This window comes from Eptatretus burgeri, chromosome 18 (genome assembly GCF_056783735.1).
Source record: "Eptatretus burgeri isolate ZD-2024b chromosome 18, Ebu_testis_v1, whole genome shotgun sequence".
In the NCBI taxonomy this organism is placed as follows: Eukaryota; Metazoa; Chordata; class Myxini; order Myxiniformes; family Myxinidae; genus Eptatretus; species Eptatretus burgeri.
Genome location: NC_140978.1, coordinates 10,890,793 through 10,911,398, shown reverse-complemented (window position 1 = coordinate 10,911,398; position 20,606 = coordinate 10,890,793). Strand labels below are relative to the sequence as shown.

The 20,606-nt window shown below is 45.1% G+C and overlaps 1 protein-coding gene and 1 pseudogene across 3 annotated transcripts in view; both read left to right on the top strand.

Moving 5' to 3' along the window:
- Positions 1-3,210: 3,210 nt before the first annotated feature.
- Positions 3,211-20,606, top strand: part of LOC147008568 (uncharacterized) — a 37,840-nt gene continuing 20,444 nt past the window's right edge. Inside the window, exons 1-6 of one of the 3 annotated variants that reach the window (XM_085864222.1) lie at positions 3,211-3,706; positions 12,471-12,685; positions 12,809-12,870; positions 13,191-13,380; positions 14,537-14,671; positions 19,759-19,906. In XM_085864222.1, the coding sequence (XP_085720348.1) occupies positions 3,650-3,706; positions 12,471-12,685; positions 12,809-12,870; positions 13,191-13,380; positions 14,537-14,671; positions 19,759-19,906 (807 nt within the window). In that variant the 5' untranslated portion in view covers positions 3,211-3,649. Of the gene's footprint in view, positions 3,716-12,446; positions 12,686-12,808; positions 12,871-13,190; positions 13,381-14,536; positions 14,672-19,758; positions 19,907-20,606 lie in introns of all 3 variants that reach the window. The other 2 variants (XM_085864221.1, XM_085864223.1) reach the window with 2 other exon arrangements.
- LOC147008569 (signal recognition particle RNA) lies at positions 9,476-9,616 on the top strand (annotated as a pseudogene).

Sequence of the window (20,606 nt, the reverse complement as noted above, 5' to 3'; positions counted from 1 at the left end):
TGGAACCATACTCTATGCTGAGCATTGGTGTTGCTGAAGCAGTCTCCTCAACTATTGGGAACAATCCTGGATGGGTTGCCACTCTGACAGAGGATACCAGAAAGCTGGTACTCATTTTTGCTGACCTTGGAAGGATGACAGGCCGAGTCAACCCCACCTGGTGCTAATTCAACAGCAAAGCAGGGTTTGAACTCAGGACTCTTGGATCCCAAGTCCACCACTCTAGCCAATAAGCCAACACCAGGCATAGATGATCAGCTCCAGTGCAGATGCCTTGGAATTTTGCAGTCAGGTCTTGAAATTACCACGGTTCCAACAGTGCGATGCAACAGCGAAATTAATCAGAATTTTAAATAATGTATTTGATATTTTCAAATCACGAAGTCCGTTTGCGAACGCGTACAAAAGTCCACTAAGACCAGCAAACGAAGTGTTCTGGAGACCATTTCTGAAATAGCTCCTCACCTACAAACTGAGCCAGGACCACCTGGAGTTATTTTTTGCTGCAGTGAGGTCATCTGGGAGTTGCAATAACAACCCCACTGCATGACAATTTGTAGTTGCATACAAGCGATTGCTTATGCGCCACGAAATGCAATACTCACTGGTGCAGCGAAACAACTGTGGTGGTCTGGTTATGGCATCACCAAGGGTAGTTGCAGTGTCTGAATTTACGGAACGGTGTTTCCAGAGAATACTCAAATCCACAGGCAACAAGCCAGCACGAGCCTTCACTCTTGTGTCTACCATCCAAGAGGCCATTTACAAAGAAGTGTTCAACAACTTGTCCGACCACATTCTGGACAGCACATCAGAGAACAACCATGTGTGTGCAGTCATAAATTGTATCTGTGCATGTTACATCAACATCAGGACGCACCATATTGCCAAACATCAAACCTCGCTCATTGCAGGAAGCAATATCCGTAAGCAGTTTTCAAAACTTATCCTTTTCAAGAATCAGTAATTTTATGTGAGGTGAAGCAAATTAATCAAAGACAAGATATTTTCCCTGTAGGTTTCTCAACTGAGAATAAAATGGTTTTCTTGCTTGTCTGCATCTGTATTGTACATTGAAAAGATCTCAAGTGCAAATAAAATAGCAATTCAAACAAACTAAAGGTGTGTAAAGGTCTACTGTATTCCTTGACCATAATTCGTAAAGCACAACAATTGGGGGAGAGGGGGGTAAGTTGAGCCACCTTCGACACGAAGTGCCAGGATGGAGATAGTTGAAAGGTGGTGCCATCTATTCATAACAAGTCACATACTTTGCTTGATTGAAGGAAGAAGCAGTTTTAGACGAAGGAGAAACATGCAGCGAAGAAAATCCGCATGGGGTGGCTCAACTTCCCCCATGGCTCAAGTTACCCGCAACTTACCCCGTGCTCAACTTACCCCACAGCTTCTACTCCCCCCCCCCCATGGCTCAACTTACCCCATGAGTCAAATTACCCTCCTCTCCCCTATGTATGGAAAACTACAGTTTTTATTCAGTATTTCATCAGGTGAATCATGGCCATTGCGGTATTTATCTAGGTCGAGATCTATAAGCATTATCAGCCACACACAAGTAAATCTACAGAGCATGCCAAATAGTATGTGCCCCTATATTGTTGTGGGGCCGGGTCTCGGTGGCGAGCACGACCGACCGCTAGATGGAGTAGTAGAGTCAGCTCCACCGAACACCCGGAATTTATAGGCCGTCACCCCGGATAACTCCGGAGCCGACGGGTCCCTTATCGGACCGAAGATCGCCAATAGGTCGACCGCGTGGGATAGGGTCGATTGCCAATTCCAATTTACTTAAATACCCACGTCGTCCAAACTACCGGGGAAATTCACCATCGGCGGGATCTGTACGATCCGGGCCGTTACCGAGCGGAGAGTACCAGAATCCTGCCGGGACGATTGCACGATTTCGGCAGCAACGAGACCTCCTAGTTCCCGTTCGCAGCGTGACAAATCAATGATAGAACCACAGAAACGAGCTCGTACATTCAACAATAGGGGTATTTATTTACAATAGGGGGAAGGGAACACACAAAGAGTAGAGCTATCACGACTATAAGAAATGCAATGTGCAATGAACAAAAGAAAGCACCTACACAATTCTACTTGAAGACAGGCACGCGCGCACGCGCGCGCGCGCGCACACACACACACACACACACACACACACACACACACACACACACACACACACACACACACACACACACACACACACACACACACACACACACACACACACACACACACACACACACACACACACGGACCCTGTCAGGTCTTTATTGAAGACTTCTAGTTCGAGGAAAGGAGAGCTGGAGACCAGAGCCTGTGCTTGGACTTGTCCACCTCGTGTGGTCTTCGACGGTCCGGCCCGGCGGGACTCGAACCCGCAACACAATGCTGCTCCAAGCACAAGGTACCGCACTCTCCAACCGGCCACGTACCAATCGACCAAGGAGAAGATCAGAGACGCCGATGACCCAGGACCAGACGAACCAACCAGCACCAAGACCCGCGACCCCCAAGACGACAATGACGACCACCACGATAACCATGACCGCGACCACAAATGCTCCCAGCCTGGCGTTCCTTTTATTCCTTTTACCTCCGGGGTGAGAAAATCGCCATCTCAGGCGCTCTCCACCCTCATTGGCAGGCGTGTCGTGGGAAAGTCGCTCTCTGTGGCGTGATTGGACAAGGGTCACGCCCCCTGCCTTCCTGGGCGGAATCCCCGTCTGAGGCGATGGAAATCTCAGCCCACGTACGTGGCAGAACGCACGTGGGCAATGGCGTCGGTGTGTGAAGTGAAGTGAAGGAGGTTTGTTGTAAACGAAACTCCGTAGCGCACACATGTAATTCCCGTTAGACACAGGTAGGGGGCCCTAACTAAAAACACACACTTAACGATATAACTGTTCTATAGGGACCTGAATGTTGAGTGCTCCTGGCTGCGAGAGTCGTAACAATATTGGGTCTAAAATCTAAATAATTATTTAATATTGTGGCGAAATATATATATTTAAAACACAGGACCTTATGTTGTGAAATAGTTGAGAACATGAAAAAGCCCCCAAAAAATGAAACAACTCACAATTGATTTAAAAACCTGCTAATCTAGTAATCTGTGATGCTTTGTCCACATTGTTCACTCTCAAACTGCCAATCGGTAGGGAGTCCAATATGGCGGGAGTCCCAATATGGCGGCCGCGTGGCTTCATCAGCAAGTGCGCTCTCATTGGCCAAAAGTTCATCCAGTTATTGAAGCTCCGTGGGTAGTTTGTGTGCAGTTCCTCGAAAGGCAAAACATTTGGATACACCTCAAAATGCCTGAACGAAAGTCTGCTCACATTGAGGAGTAAACCGATTGCTGATAACAAAGTATTATTTTATTTGAAGCTAAGTGCCATCATTGCGATGTTTGCCGTTATTAGCTGACAACTTCGCTTCGATGAGAGAATATGTATTTATTTTAAAATTTGGATTCGATTCGGGGGAAGAAAACCAGATAACGGTGTTTTTCTCGACGAGAAGAAATCTTTCCCCGCGGCTGAGGCGAAACAAAATGGACGACGCCGTCACCAGAGTGCGCCTTTAAACAAGAGGTCGATGGTGTGCGAGTGTGGACGAGCGAGGCATGGCGAGCGCACCGGCGATGGGAGAGGCGCAGGGAAACATTTCCAGGCCTGTGAAAGTAGCGCAAGTATATCATTCGTTTCCTTTTTAAGTGCGAGTGGTAATGAATGATTAGTGAATGCTTCGCTTGCACGATGGAGTGCGGTCCCCTCGGGGCAACACTGATTCCATTGGGAGCGGGTGCTCTGTGGATGTGATGTGTGTGAAACACGTGCGGGTAATCTGAGGAGGCGCCGCGCCGGATTATACACACTTCGTTCGACATTCGAGCGGGGGGCGCGTTTTTGGGGTACTTACTTCACCTGCCGAGGAAGGGGAGAGGGAGGAGAGAAGAGGGAGGAGAAGGAGAAAGGGAGAGGAGAAGAGGGAGAAAGAGAGAGAGAGGAGAAAGGGGAGAAAGAGAAAGAGAGGAGAGGGAGAAGAAGGAGAAAGAGAGGAGAAAAGGGAGAAAGAGTGAGATAGGAGAAGAGAGAGAGAGAGAGAGAGAGAGAGAGAGAGAGAGAGAGAGAGAGAGAGAGAGAGAGAGAGAGAGAGAGAGAGAGAGAGAGAGAGAGAGAGACACAGAGAGAGAGACAGAGAGAGAGAGAGAGAGAGAGAGATAGACAAACAAAGAAAGAAAGAAAGAAAGAAAGAAAGAAAGAAACAAAGAGAGAAAGAGTGAGAAAGAGAGTTCTGTTCTGGTGTTTCTGTCCCTGGATTTGGAGGGGTGGCGGAGAGATGGATGGATGAATGGATGGATGGATGGAGGAGGGGCGGATGTTTGGGGTATTCTCTCTTTGGGGAGGGGATAGTTGAGGTATTTTGCCCTTGGGGAGGGGGTAGGGGTTAGGATACCCTGTCCACGGGAGGGGGGTTATAATACTCTGACATTGGGGGGGTAGGTTAGGATACTTTGCCCTTTGGGGGGTACGATACCCTATCCTTTGAAGGGGGGTTCAGATACACTGCCCGTGGGGAGAGGGGGTTACGATACTCTACCCTTGGAGGGGAGGCAGAGTTTGGGGAATATACTCTGCCTTGGGGGGGGAGGGCTTTTTCTGGGGGAGAGTATTCTGACTTTTTTTGGGGGGGGGGTTCACTCTTTCTTTGATTGGGGGGGGGGTTGTTTGAGGTACTTCATCATGAGGAGGGAGAGGTCTGGTTGGAGTTGAACCCTTGGATACTCTTAGTGACAACTTGCAATCTGACACCATTTTGTATCCAAGCACAGCACACCGAAACTGCTCAAGCTGTTTTTCTCTGCACCCAAAATGTATACAGGGTGTCCCAAAGTAGTGTTGTGATCTGTCTGTGGGCTCACTGTGCTTGACCAATTTAATTTCCATTTGTCAAGGGAGGACAGTTCAACAATTGCAGCCCATTCCTGATATATCCACCTATTTATGGTAAATCTTCACAGTGTGGTATGAAGTTTCCTTAAAAGTATCTCCTGTATAATTTTTGTGCTAAAATTGTTTTTTTTGCTCTTCTGTATTGAATTAGGGTCAAACTATAGGGAAATGATGGGGTTCAAATCTTCCCAGTCCTGGGTCCTTCTCTGTCCCTTTCCCCCTATCTCCCCCCCCCCCCCCACTAGCTCCGCTTAAAATGAACCTACTTTCATAACCTTAGATTCACTTTAGGGGTTTATGATGATTCTGAATCCATTTTTGACACTTTTAAAGTGACATGTACATTCATTGACCCCCTGTCATGGGCAAGATCAGGGGGGAGGGGGTGTTCCATTAATGGACATGTAATAAACCTGTGCTTATCTGGGGTAAATAATAAATCAATGTGTCTGACATGAGTTGTTTGGGGGATTTATTTTTATTTTTTATGAAGATGAGTCAATAAATGACATACCCTGAGCGATCTATACATCATCAAGGGATCTGACTTAAACTGAACCTTCTGATTAGATGATCCGCGCGATTTTTCACACAAGACTATATATGAAATAAATACTGAAAATACCAATCACAATGTACACCTTTAATATTGGGTTTGTTTCACAATGCAGTCCAACTAGAATGAAAAACATACTTTAGAAGAACTGTAAAAATTGGCAATGCACCTTCGGTTTGTCCTTTTTTGATAAATTCAGAATGTTTTAATCTACACAAGTACAAAGTGATATTAAAAATAAAAATCCAAACCAAGTACGTAATTATTTATCATCCTTGTCCTTATCCACATCAATCACCATCACATGAAACTGTTTGCTGATTTATTCGTCATCCTCATGGGTATCATCCTTAATTATGTTTCCACATTCACTGCAATAGCACTTACAGAGAGAAGTGCAGGGAATTATGTGCTTGAAGCAGCTGCACCTTCCTTTACACCCTGATTTACTTGCACATTTCGTCGTTCAATCACAGCTCGAGGGGTGGGCAAGGCGAGACTCCTCACTGGAACATAAACACCTTCCTGAACATTCCAACCATTTTCTTCAATGGGAGGAAGAGCCGGACAGTTGGGAGTGTATGACTTATCACGCATGGTAATGTAATTTGCATGTGTGATATGTGGTAGTAAGGCAGCAGGAGTAGGAGGTAACATCTCTCCTTCCAAGTTCTTGAAACGAAACATTTCCCATCTTCAAGCTGGTAGGGTTGTGGGACCTGCCGAGTAGTACAAGTGGCAGATTAGCTGCTCCAAACCCTTAACCTGTGGTGGCAATTCGCCGTTGACCAGGACACTGAATAGGACCTTCACCAAGCACCTTGAAGCAGTTTATTGCTGGGTCATCTTCTTCAAGCTTCATTTCAGCACCAACCCAAGTCTCCTTGGAAATACCCACAAATGCCCCACCCCAGTCAGCACCGGTGAAATTGTGGAGTCCAATGAGTCCTTGGCATTTGTGACGTCCAATTACTTGCGCTCGCCCTACCACATCAATTTCTCTTTATTTTGTCCCATTACCAGTCAAGAACTTGAGGCGAATTAGTGCTCCAAGTCGACCATGAGAGACCGGGTCAAGAAGAAGCATGAGAACGACAGTGTCTGGTGACAAAACACATATCTCCTGCCAAGCATTCTCGGCTACAGATGACAGGACTTGGTGAGAAATAAGCGAATCGGCCTCTTCATGTGAATGTTCTTCTTCAAAGTCGTAGCGCTTTATCTTGTTGCTGTGCACAACAACCAGCTTTGAAGACCCTGTTTTTGGCAAAGTTTTCAAGCAAACCTTGGGCGAACATGGTTGTCAGTCTACTTTTGGTCTTTGAGGAAGATAGAATCTCTGACAGACATGGGACAGGTCAATTGGGAGAAGTGTCTGGACAGTCTGCAAAAACCAATCTTCCTTCTTTGGTTGATGCTTCACCTGACGATCAGTTTTAGTATTTCGGATGCGGAACTGGCAAGTGACGTCAACAACTTTGTCTACATTTTCATTGCGAATCCCAGAAACTTTGAGAACATGACGGCCAAAGAGGAGATGAGTGAGGAAGAACTGGAGTAGCGGAAGATTCTCAGTCTTCAAAGCTACTGTTGAATGACCGATTTTGGTACTCCATTATCTCCTCTCGTAGAATGTTTGCCATGCTCTTCAAGTGGTCAATTGTCATCATTATCCACCATCGTGGATGGACGGAAGTTCGGACAGACGGAAGTTCCATAGCAATGCTAACTGCTGTTGGGAGGATGGCATTGTGAGGCTCATTTTTGCATAGCGATATGACAAACTGGACATTAGGAAGCCGTTCAGATTCAAGTTTTTTTTTTCAGATGCTTGCGGTAGTTTTCTGTCTCATTAACCTCAACTTGGTACCTCTTCAAAATTGACAAGTATGCATCATTCACCTCAGCCATGTTTAGGGTAACATCATCATCAGAGAGGGTGTTTTGAATGGAGAGGAGCAGCTGTTCATCACATACAGAGAGAATGAGCTGGGCATTACTGTAATCTAATGGAGCAAAGGTGCACTGTGTATAATGCAAGCATTTCCTGTGATCGTACTTTTCAAGAGCAGAAGCATCCCCGGCACTCTCTAACTCAGATACACAAGTTCTTACATGGTCATCTTGAGTCTTGCATTTTATCTTCAGGAAGTTTTCACCCATTCCGAAAAAAAACGCGATGAAGAGGTTCTGAAGCATCATTAGGACAAAAGCTGCAGGACCAGAACAAACACACCTGGGCCTTTGGTGTGGTTTTTGTCCTTTTTGGGGGGGAAGAATCAATTGCACTGGAAAGTCACCCAGGCCCTCGAGAGGAACATGCAGAGCAATCAGGCCGGGCTCTTTTACCTCTGAGCCTTTCAATCATGCTCTTGTTGACGATAGGTTTCCGACATTCAGTGTGATAACACACAGATTTGCGCTCCGCTTCACTCAAGATACCTAAGCAGTCACTAAGTTGGGTCATATTAAGCTGACCCAAAGATTATCGTTCATTACAGCAAACAATTAGATCTTCAATCATATTTGGGTTATTCACCAATCTCTTGCTTGGGATAGCACCCTCATTGCAGACACTGCTTGACATGATGATTAGAATGTCTCATCTGAAGCAGAAAAAAAAAGCATTAACATATTCCAAAAGTTCTTCAAAATAAAACAATATTCCTAAAATTGTTTCATAATCAGTGGCGATAGACATGAGTTCAGTCCTGGATTGGGGGGGGGGGGGGAGGTGGGGCGGGCTCGCAGAAGACAGGGGGGCTCCAGAATGAGATCTAAGGACGGGAAATTTGAACCCCATCATTTTTCAACATCGAGACTCCAAATCAAACTAAAAATGCTAAAAAAATCATTTTTAGCACAAAAATCCAAAGGGATTACACTTCATACCACACTATTAGGGTTAGAGCATTATTCTAGACACAAAATCACGTTGTTGGGCATCAGCATTTGTAAAACACCTGCAGGGGTACCCGGTGTTGTTGTAATCATGGTGGCATTTTGAAGAAATCAAATTTTGTTTTTTCCTAAAAAAAAATTGTGGAGGCCTAAAACACCTCCATACACTCACTAAGAAATGGGGTTGAGAATAATTTAATATTCCCTGTCACATGGGCTACAAAGTCAGAGGCACGATGCAGTGATTAAAAAAAAAAAAAATCGTTTTTTTTCAAAGTTTTCTAAATTTTTGTTGCTGAAAGCACTTTCCCAGCACTCAATGATGAACCTCTGAAATTTTGACGAACATCCATTTGGCCATCTCTGAGAAAAATGGCGACATAGACAGACAGACATTCTTAGCTCACCTGGATTTTAGTCAGGTGAGCTTATGCGATGTAGCAGTGTCCATAGGTGGGTGAGTGAGTCAGTTACTCATTCAGTCAGTCAGTCAGTAGTTATGTCTGTTCATGAGTTTCAATGATGATTTATGTCTGTTTCCGAGTTATACCCAACTGCCAACTGCGATACAATTACAGCATCACGCACAAATGTACACACACCTGACTACAACTTACCTTTCACAGAAATAACCACGAAGTGGGTTTCTATCTCAGACAGACAACTTTATTTTCCCCAATTTTTATTTTCCTTTCGGCATCGACAGGAAATGTATAAATTTTGAAACCCTTCTCTGATCGATAGATGCGTCCAATGGTACAGCATCCTATCATTAAAAAAGAACGAGTAGAGGCCTGTAATACATCCACACAATGTAAAATGTGACTTCAAGTCCACAACTCCCCTCATCCCGGCAAACACCAAGTCATACCCCCCCCACCACAAACCCTAAGTCATCAACCCCCCTCCCAGACCCAAAGGCCTCAACCTCACCCTTCAATCCTCCTTCAACCCCCCTCCCCACATCCTACCACAACTCGACTGCCCCACTCAACCGAAAGTCCTCAACCCCTGCCCCTCACCCCCGCCCCCCACCCCTGCTGGGCGTAGTGGCATGCACCTGTAATCTGGCTACTGGGAGGCTTGGATTGGGGAATCACTTGAGGGCGGGTGTTCTGCCCTGTGCCGAGCAAGACACGGTACAGAGCAGTCTGGCTGATATGGTGGTACCCAACCCAGATTTTCAGGTCAGAACACCAACCAAAGAACAGAACATCAACCAAAGAACACCATCCCTACTGTGAAGCATGGTGGTGGCAGCATCATGTTATGGGGATGTTTCTCATCAGCAGGGACTGGGGCATTTGTCAGGATAGAAGGGAAAATGGATGGAGCAAAATACAGAAAAATCCTCGAGGAAAAGCTGATGCCCTCTGCAAGAAAGCTGAAATTGGGACGGAAGCTCACCTTTCATTATGACAATGCCCCAAAGCACACGACCAAAGCTACATTGGAGTGGCGAGGAAACAAAAAGATAAATGTCCTTGAATGGTCCAGTCAGAGCCCTGACCTAAATCCAATCGAAAATCTGTGACATGACTTGAACATTGCTGTCCAATGCTCTCCACACATCTTGACTGAGCTTGCCCAGTTTTGTACAGAAGAATGGGCAAATATTGCCCAATCAAGGGGTGCAAAGTTGGTAGAGATCTGTCCTCACAGACTCACAGCTGTAATTGCTGTCAAAGGTACTTCCACAAAGTATTTAACTCCACAAAGTATATGTACTTGGTGGACACTTATCCAACCAAGATATTCTAGTTTTGTATTTTTAATTAATTTTATGAAATTTGTTTTTCACTTGGAAGTTGTGGGTTACGATGTGCAAACTAGAAGGCCACTTGGTCGAGCGCATACCTCTGCCACGTAATGCCTGATCCATGAGAACATATCGGGCCCAATATATTTTTGAGATATCATGCTATATATCATTTTTGGCCCTATCTCTCAATGGTGAAGAATCGCTTTTAAAAATTCGAGTAGTCGGATTCAGACCTGGATCTTCACCAAAATCTAATCAGTTCGTCCTCGTTACACATCACACCTGTCCACAAAATTTTATCTGAATCCGCCCACAACTTTTTGAGATATCCTGTACACAGACAAACAAACAAACAGACAGAAAGGGGTGAAAACATAACCTCCTTCACCTTCTGTGGTGGAGGTAAATTAAGGTAGAAAAAGTCTGATTTAATGCAATTTAATTCCAAGCTATGAGGCAACAAAAGGTGAAAATTTTGAAAGGGGGTGTGGACGTTCTATAGCCACTGTACACTCTGGTACATGGAGTGCTATGAGGTTTGGTGGCTCCATCTTCAACTTGGTTCCAGTTATTACTGGAGTTCGTCAGGAGTGTGTACTGACCCCCACAATCTTCAACGCTTGTGTGGACTGGATTCTGGGGAAGATGTTAGAGAGATCAAGCTGCGGTGCATCACTTGGAAATGTCAAGATCTCTGACCTTGATTTCACAGATGATTCAGCCATCTTTGCAGAGATGCTTTATATCCTTGTAGGGGCCCTCGAGGCACTGATTGAGGAATCGGAGCCACTGGGACTACGGATTTCCTGAGTGAAAACGAAGATTCAGGCTTTCATTGGCATCTTGGATGCTGCCATCTTTTCTGCACCTGTTTGTGATGAGGATGTTGAGGTCATGGAGAGATTTACTTACCTTGGCAGTGATATTTATGTCTCTGCATGTTTTGAGCCAGAAGTCAATAGACTCTGGGTCGGGCCTGGGGAGTCATGGATTCACTGGATCATGGGGTGTGGTACTGTTGGTACCTATGCAGGAGGATGAAAGTCCGAGTGCTTGGACTCTGACCAAGGATCTGAGACAAAGTCTTAATTCCTTTAGTACCAGGTCTCTTCGGAGAATCCTTGGCTATCGCTGGTTGGACTTTGTGTCCAACAAGCAGTTGCTGAGAGAGACTCATGAGATTTGTTACCTGTATTTTCCGTGAGCGTCATCCACGGCTGTATGGACATGTGGCTCGTTTTCCTGATGCTGATCCTGCTCACCAGATTCTCTCAGTGAGGAAGCCTCATGAGTGAAGAAGGCCAACAGGCCGACCATGTGCCTTGTGGTTGCAGCAGGTTGATTGGCATTTGCCTGGGGGATGGCCAGATGGAGGTCCCTGGAGTAGCGACGGAAAGTGGACACAGCGACGCGCTGCTCCGGTGCATGCTCCCATACCTGACCTGACCTGGTGTCTATTCAAACTGGTGTTGCATTACTTGACTGTGTCCTTCTCCCATGTTTGTTTTTAAGGTTCAACACAGTCTTTGAACAAAATAGTTGCAGATTTGTTTGGGTTTATGGATCGCATGACAAATCACCTGGCCACAACGATCTAAATTCCCCATTGCCTTATTACCTCTACCACCAAAGGTGGATGGAGGTTATGTATTCAACTATGTTTGTCTGTCTGTGAGCATGATATCTTAAAAAGTTAGGGTGGATTTGAACGAAATTTGGTGATCAGGTTGGGTGTTTGATAAGGATGAATTGGTTCGATTTTGACGAAGATCTGGATCCGGATACTGGAATTTAAAATTTTTAAAAGTGACCCTTCAACATTGAGAGATGGACCAGAAGCGATATATAGCACGATATGTCATAAAGTTATAGATGGATTATGACAAAATTTGTTGGATGAGTTGGGTAGGTGACAAGAACAAGGCGATTCGATTTTGTTGAAGGTCCGCATGCTGATGCGGCCTATCAGTGGGATACACAACTTGTACTGTTTTGCCTGGCGGAGGTATGTATCCTACCAAGTGCCATTCTATTTCATTTATTTTTTCCTTATTTTTTTGCATTTAAGGGATATTAAAATTTCTTATCCGTGATCAAAAATTGATCCAACAAAGTGAGGAAGTTATTGTACCTGTTCTGCTTGATGGTATTTTTTGAAAGTTGTGAATTTCAGTTTAATTTGAGCTTCACATTGTTATTGAAAATGAGTCACAAATAATCATATTTACCTGTTCTTATGAAAAGATAGTGTTGTGACGAATGATCTGACCAGGCAGTGGTTTTGATCGTCGCTGGCCAAGAGCAACTCTCTGCATTGACAGCCAGTGTTGAAGCCGGCGTGCCTGCCCGACGACCCGTTGCTATTTTAGCCTGTGGGCTACGCCAGGGCATGATGTTGCTCCAACAGTATCGTTACACCATCGTGTTTTTGGCTTTGGCTGAATCCAGTGCATCTGCAGAAGAACTCGCTTTTTGTTGGACACTGAGGTCTTTGTTTTGGGAGGGGGCGTTGGTGGGGAGGGTGTTTTCCTATGCTTCAGATCATTCCTGCACTTTTGCATGTATGTGCTAATATTTGTGCGAGAGTGATATATTTTTATTTTTGTGCAGGAATACAAGTAAGAAGAACGAAAGGACTCCATTAATTACTGTTCTTAACACCAACTCACCAGGTAAAGCCTCACAATTCGACTACTTTGGTCTCGTATGGCCGACAGCAGTGAGTCTTGATTTAGATCTGACCGCATCAACTTCACCGACAAGATGTAGGGTGGACCGATTGCACATTCTCTGAAAAGCACAACCTTGTCACTGTAGTTTTCTGAACAATACAAGATGATACCAGCAGTATTTCCAAAGCAAATTGGCTTGTGTGCTACCATGCTTGCCACAAATACATTTTCGAGAAAGAACTTTGATTTTTCATTAGCTCAAAGAAAAAGTCGAGTTGATGAATAGTAAAAGCCTTGATTTGACCCTTTTTTGTTCGCAGATGATTTGATCAAATTTGGTGTGAGCGACACAGTTACCTGGCCTTTGAGCACGCAGGACATCCATGGAATCTGTGCTCAGTGGACCTCGATGTTGCTCTGGGACGAAACTGAGGAAAACTTCAAAATGGCAACTTTCACACCGTCCGTATTGGCACACTGCCAGACAAGTTTGGCCCATTGCAGTTCAGGGTGAAGGACGCATCCATATATTACATACAAGGTCCATTCACAAAGTTCTAGGAACAGCACCTTAAGGTCACCACATTGTTTGCTCAATATAAGTTTGCAAGTATACTTGTTATTTGCCAATAGTTTCATTGATCTGACATTGGTTGTTGTTTGAGGGTATAATTCAGAAGTTTGCTTTATCACACTGTTATGGATTTTGCTAAATTTGAGCATTGAGATGTGATCACGCTTTAATGCAAGGTTGCCAGCTTGGATGAAATTCACAAGCACATGGTGGCCATGCATGGTGAAGGAAGGCCCTTGCATTCCACATACATTACCAAATGGGCAGCTGATTTTGAGTGTGGATGTGAGTCCCTTGAAGATGACCTCTGGATTGGACTGTCGCTCAAGTCAAGGCATTGTTCATGGAGAATCGCTGCGTTAAGGTTTCCGAAATGTCCACAGAACTTGCAATTTTTTTTCAAGGCACTATTTTCACGATCATCCATGAGTAAGGTCTCGCCAACCCGGGTCCCCCGAATCTTCAGCACTTGCGATTGGCAGCAATTCTTGGTATCCTGTTGCGAGCTTCTTGAACTGTTCGATGCAGATCCAGCAGACTTTATGACTACTTCACTGGACAAGATACGGCTTCACCACCAGAAATCTGAACCAAATTGGTATTCTTGCAATGCAAGCACAAAGGATCAGCACCACCCAAGAAAATTCAACTCAACTATCAGTTGACAAGATTTTGGCCTTTTTTTGAATGCCAAAAAAATCTTGTTGATTTGCTATATTCCTCACATATAGTTGAGAGCGTTTGTTCTGCATGTTTTTTATTGGGGGGGGGGGGGTGGGGAGTGTGGAGGGGAAAGGGAAACGCTTCCCCATGTTGAAATTCCATTGATGTTTTCATAAATATAAACTCGATTGCAAAGCTTTTAAACGTTATACTCTATCGGAAAGAATGATGAGCAATGTGGTCGGAATCAACACTTAAATTTGACCCGTTTCATCACACATGCTCTTTAAATATGAAAAATACTTTGGTTTATTGTTTTTCTACCGACAATAAAAAAGGTGATTGATTCCTGGCTTGGCAGGCATGTCCTGTGTTCTTTTTGCAAATGAATGACTTTTTTGTGAGTGAGTTGTATTGTACCACCACCAGGGAGGGAGGTTCCAGCTCATTGGAGCAGAAGGCAGCTGCGTCTACATATAGCCATACTCAAGGAATGGTGCACGAGTTTTATGAGAAGACTGGAGCAAACAACACTCGGCACACCAGCAAGGAACGGCTTCGGCGGTATTCTCACCACCTACAAGCTGAATTCTTTTGTCCTCTCGTTACTCTGGAATTGATCGTTGTCTCACTTTGTTCAAACTCCTTCATTTCACTCTGGAGCTGTTTATGCTCAATAATCTTTCCCAGTTGTGAATTGTGATGTGATTTTTGCTTCCGGGCGAATCTTCGCCACGTGCATATGGCACAGATTTTTGCCAGTTATTTTCTTTCAAATCACACTGGCAGGTCTGCATACAATATAAAGATAACAGGCTGTGTATTATCCTGAGTATTTAAAGCTTGGGTATCCCAATGTTGTATCATTAGAATATACCCACCATCTGGCTGTTTGACCAGTTTTATTTCACCAACACAAGCACCACGGACTAGTCTTGGAGGCCAAAATCTGTTTTCATTCGTTCCAATTATCCCACTATGGTAGAAGATCTCCCCCAATCCAATTCCACAAAACCTCCCGGTCTTCTGATGTGCCACCAAAAATCTGCCCATTTCGACATCTCCCGATTCTTAACTTTGAAGTCACATTGTGAGTTTGCTGGCATAACTTGTTTTGTTGTTCGTATACCATTATGCAGCTTGACTTTGATGTAATTTGGAAGAAACTATGTGGGGTGACCCTCTTGACCTCAAGTCACTAACGTGTGATATGGATCGAGCAACCTCATTGGTGTTTTCCTTTTACACAATTTGTTTATTAGTCCCTTACCTACCAGTTTCATCAGAGGTGACTATACGTTTGCTCTCCGTCTGTCCGTCCGTCCGTCCCACCTGTGTTTTTTCAGACCGTTTTTTTTCCCATACTCATTAACATATTCAACTGAAACTTGGTACATGGCTTTATTATGATAAGTTACAGAACAAGTTCGAGTTTCAGGGCGTTTTGTCAATTTTTCACAGTTATGACCTTTATGGACTTGGAGAAAATATCACATTGGTAGGGGACATGGATTGCAAAGCAATTAATTCTCTTGTTTAATTAGCTTTCTAATTCTGGACAAATTACATTGAGAGCCTGTTGGTGACATTGTGAATATCCATTCGGCAAAATGATGCTGATCAAGCAGTCTGGAGCCGGTTTGTACACTGGCACAAAGAAATGGACAGAGGAATCTCGATTTGTAGAGGATTAGGCGAAAGGTTTTCCATGGGTTCAGTGCAGCAACAAGGGAGGAAACCAGGTTTATGTCACATCTTTAACCGGGATTCTTCCATCAGTAATGGAAAATAATTATTTTGAGAGACACGAGGATGCTAAGTCATTCATATCTAGTGCCCAACTTTGTCGGCAGATGTCCTCCTGCAGTTGGGTTACCTTTTTAGGAGGTTGGTGGCAGGATTTGCATTTCAGCCACCGCAAAACATTTCATTCCACACAACCCACAAACGCAAAGAAAACTGAAAACCCACATTCTGTGCTGCTGCCCTTCGCAGGGCAACCCGTCGCAGAGCGGCTCACCGGATGACGGGATTGGGGCAAAGCCTTCGGGACCCCCATTCCTTGATGATGGGAGGAAAAGCACGGGATAAACTTCCTGGGTCAGATTGCGATAGTGTGTCGGGGTGGTGCTGAGGTGTCATCCACCAGACAGCGGTTTCCTTGGGTTAACCTGAGGCGGTCCCTTCCGGTGGGTTCCTGGAATGTCCCATCCCTAAGAGAAGATAATCACTCTCTCTATTATCATCTGAGCTCCAGCGTTTGAACATTGGTATTGCAGCACTCTCTGGGGTTCAGAGACTGGATCGTGGCGAGATCATGGCGGGTGGTTACACCTACTATTGGGCTCGTCGCTCTGATGGTTACCATGCCCAAGGAGTTGCTGTAGCTGTGTCCAATAAGCTAACTCTAATGATAATTGAGGTAACATCGGTCAATGAGTGTTGTATGAGACTAAGGATTCGTCACTCCTTGGGTATCATTTCCCTGGTCTCTATTTATGCTCCGGCTGAGGCGAGTGATCTCACCGTGAAGGATGCATTCGACGCCGCACTCGAGTCTGTGGTTGATGAGTGCCCCAGGAGAGACGCACTTCTAGTCTTAGGAGATTTCAGTGCATCAAATGGAACTGATAGGGATGGTTCTGAGACATGTGTTGGTCCCCCTGGGTCTGGAACTGTGAACCAGAATAGCACTAAGTTCCTTGACTTTAAAGGAAGTCGTGGACTTAGGGTGGCTGGTTCATTGTTTCAGCACCCACAGGCTCATCGCTGGACTTGATATTCCAATGCTGGTGGTGGGGCAAAGGAGATTGACCATATGATCGTTGATGGTGGGTGAAGGATGATCCAGAACTGCAGAGTCTACCGGAGTGTTCAGTTCCTCAATACCGACCACAGGCTTGTTGCAGCAACTCTGAAGTTGCAGCTTAAATGCAGGAGAATGGTACCATCCCAGCTTAAGTTGGATGTTGGCAAGGTCAAGGATGAGAGGGTAGCTGAGGAGTTTATGAACAGGCTGAGTGGGGATTTGGGGGGTCTGGGTGCTTTGGGGAATCCTGGAGAGTTGTGGAGTGCCTTCAAGGCTACCATCCTTGATGTTCCCGGTGGATGTCTTGGAACCCATCGGAGGGCGAAGAAGAATTTTGTCTCAAAAGGGACACTGGATACCATTGACCAGAGTCGCAGGGCCAGGTTTCATGGCAGATCTGAGCTGTTCAGGAAGTTCAGGCATAAAACTGTACGTGCGCTAAGTGTGGACAAGGAGGCCTTTGTGTGAGGAATCTGTGAGGGGGTAGAGCATCACCTGTGGTCAAGTGATTCTCGTCCTGCTTCCAGAGGAATTTGTGCATTGCCTTTCTCCAAGCCCATCCCTCGGTGTCCTGCAGTTAGAGCAGAGGGTGGTGGGCTCTTCACAGAGGAGCCTGAAGTGAAGGCCCGATGGGCCGGTCACTTGGAGCAGCTGTTCCAGGCTGATCCACCAGCTGTTGAGTTGGATGTCAGGGATGTTACTATCCCTATTGCTGACCCACCAATCAACTGTGATCCACCTTCATTTGGGGAAACATTAACTGCGGTGAACCAGTTGAAATGGGGTAAAGCTCCGAGGCTCTGTTGCTTCCATGCCGAACTTCTCAAGGCTAGGTGGAAATGTTATGCTCATGTCATTGCATGCAGTTCTGTGCTGTTTGGAACACAGGCATCATCCCAACTGACTGGAAGTGGGGCCTTGTTGTCCCTCTCTGGAAAGGGAAGGGTGATCGCTAGGATTGCAACAACGACCGAGGGGTGACGCTGCTCTGAGTGCCGGGCAAAGTCTTTGCTCGAATAATTCTTGATGGGGTTTGCCACCATCTGCTTGAGCACCATCACTCAGAATCATCAGGCTTTACACCAAAGAGGTAAACGATTGACCGTGTCCTTGCTCTTCTGTTCCTCGTACTGAGAGTGCTGTGAGGTGTGATGGTTCCATCTCTGACTTATTTTCAGTTGTTACTGGAGTTTGTCAGGGGTGTGTACTGGCCTACAAACTTTTCAGTACTTGTATGGACTGGATTCTGGGGAAGATGTTGGAGAGATCAAGCTGCAGTGTATCGTTTGGGAATGTCAAGAGCTCTGACCTTGATTTCGCAGACGATGCAGTCATCTTAGCGGACACTCTGGATATCCTTTTGGGTGTCCTCGGGGTGCTGAATGAGGAGTCGGAGCCACTGGGATTATGGGTTTCCTGGGTCAAAACTCAGATCCAGGCTTTCAATAACATATTGGTTGCTACTATCTTGTCTCTGCCTGTTTGTTGTGAGGATGTTGAGGTGACGGAGAGACTCCTTTAACTTGGCAGTGATATTCGTGTCTCTGCTGGATGTGAGCCGGAGGTCAATAGACGTCTAGGTCGGGCCTGAGGAGTCATGCATTCACTGGATCATGGGGTGTGGCGCTGTCGATACCTGTGCAGGAGGGTGAAAGTCTGAGTCTTAGGTCCTTGGTGTTTCCAGTATTGCTCTACAGATGTGAGACTTGGACTCTGACCAGGGATCTGAGATGGAAATTTAACTCCTTCGGTACCAGGTCTCTTCGGAGAATCCGTGACTATCACTGGTCAGACTTTGTGTCCAACGAGCAGTTGCTGAGAGGTACTCGATGAGATTTGTGACCTGTATAGTCCATGAGCGTCAGCTACAGCTGCATGGACATGTTGCTCATTTTCCTTTTGCTGATCCTGCTCACCAGATTTTCTCAGTGAGGGAGGCTCGTGAGTGGAGGAGGCCAATGGGCCGACCAGGTGCCTCATGGTTGTAGCAGGTTCATTGGTATCTCAAGGAGATGGGGATGGGCCAGGAATCTGCCTGGGGGATGGCCAGACGGAGGCCCCTGGAGTACCGGCGGAAAGTGGACGCAGCGACACGCTGCTCTGGCGCATGCTCTCACACAAAACCTGATATGACTAATATGCCGAGGGTCACGGGGGAGTCTTTCATGTGAAAAATAAATGGTGTTCATGAAAGTTTTTCACTGTTAAATACTATTTGTAACAAATGAGGGGATGTCATTGTGCAGTGGACCGTGTGACCATGGTAAAAGGTTGGCCTTGGCCAATGTACAGGAATCTGTACGTGTAGCTGATTCCCATTTGATAAACATTTTTTGCTGCTGCAGCTAGTTCAGAGTTCTTTTCCCTGTGTGTTCGGTTGTCATAAAATAAAATAAAGTGCAGTAACTGGTCAAATCTGACACAAAGTAGTTGTTGAAAAATGTTTTGACTGCTCTTGGCCCTAGGGGATTATTCTTGTTTTAATAGAATAGGTTGGGGTTTGGTTTGTACCACCAGTTACAGCATGCCAGCTGCCCCCTACACTTTACCCCCAAAATGACATGTTTTCATTTGTTATCTTCTGATGAAAGAAATGGCTCAATATGCATCAGAACCCATTTTAAGGGTTTAATCTTGAAATTTCCTCCCTGAGGTCGTGCTCCTGGACTCCTGGACTCATTTCCTTTGTTGTGTACCTACATACCCCAACTCTGGGGAGTCTGCTGTTGGTCTCCATATATATAACAGTACAAAGAGGGAGATCTCTCTCTTTGACCCTTTGAAATTTGGATTCTTTGTGGTTGTCATTGTCCTTGACCCAAAGCTACTGTATCCTTTCCAGGGTGCGAATCAAGCGATGTTGTGAGCACCTGCGGCATCTGATTCCCTCTTATTCGAACAGCCGCATGGATATGGCTGCTGTGCTGGCAGCAACAGTCAACTATGTGACGTGCATCCGTGAACAGCTACCGGTATCTGCCTGGAACATGGTACAGTTACTCGTTTTACCCATAATTCTCACATCATAACATTAGGCCATTAAAATTGATCATCAGCACCCAACTGAAATTTGTTTCCATTTAGTTTTGTTTATGGCTCGGAGCTTGAACTGATTTTTACCTTCCATTTGCTTTCTGTTTTCATTGGTTCCAATTGTCTCGCGATGGTAGGATTTGAGAGAACGTACTCGCAAAGATTTCCATTATCATGTTGATGGAATTTGGCTATATCTCTTGACATTCAAACCAGGTTATGATTAATTTACTAAAAGAATGAGCCGTTATGTTTGTGAAGTTCAAACAAAGCATAATGCTTTTCTTCTGAAATTCAATGAGCTGCTCGTTTGAAAATTACAATTAAAAGTCAGACATGTTTGTTCTTGGATGTTAATGTTGTTCTCAACGAGGTTCCATCACTAAGAGTGGAGTTTAATTCTTACCTGCTTATTCCCTTCACACAAGTTTAACTTGACACTACGTAGATGTAGCACTTAATTTTTTTATTCTCATATCTAAAAATTTTCAATCCATTACATCTCACCAAAACAATAAAGCTAAAAATTCGTTCTCACTTTGAGTCAAATTCCCATCAGTGTTGATTATCTCTCGTTTTGATGAATCTTTATGTGAGTGTATAGTCTTGGTGTCTGTGCTGTGCCGCTTTTTCAACAAATGTTTTTTTTTTCATTAT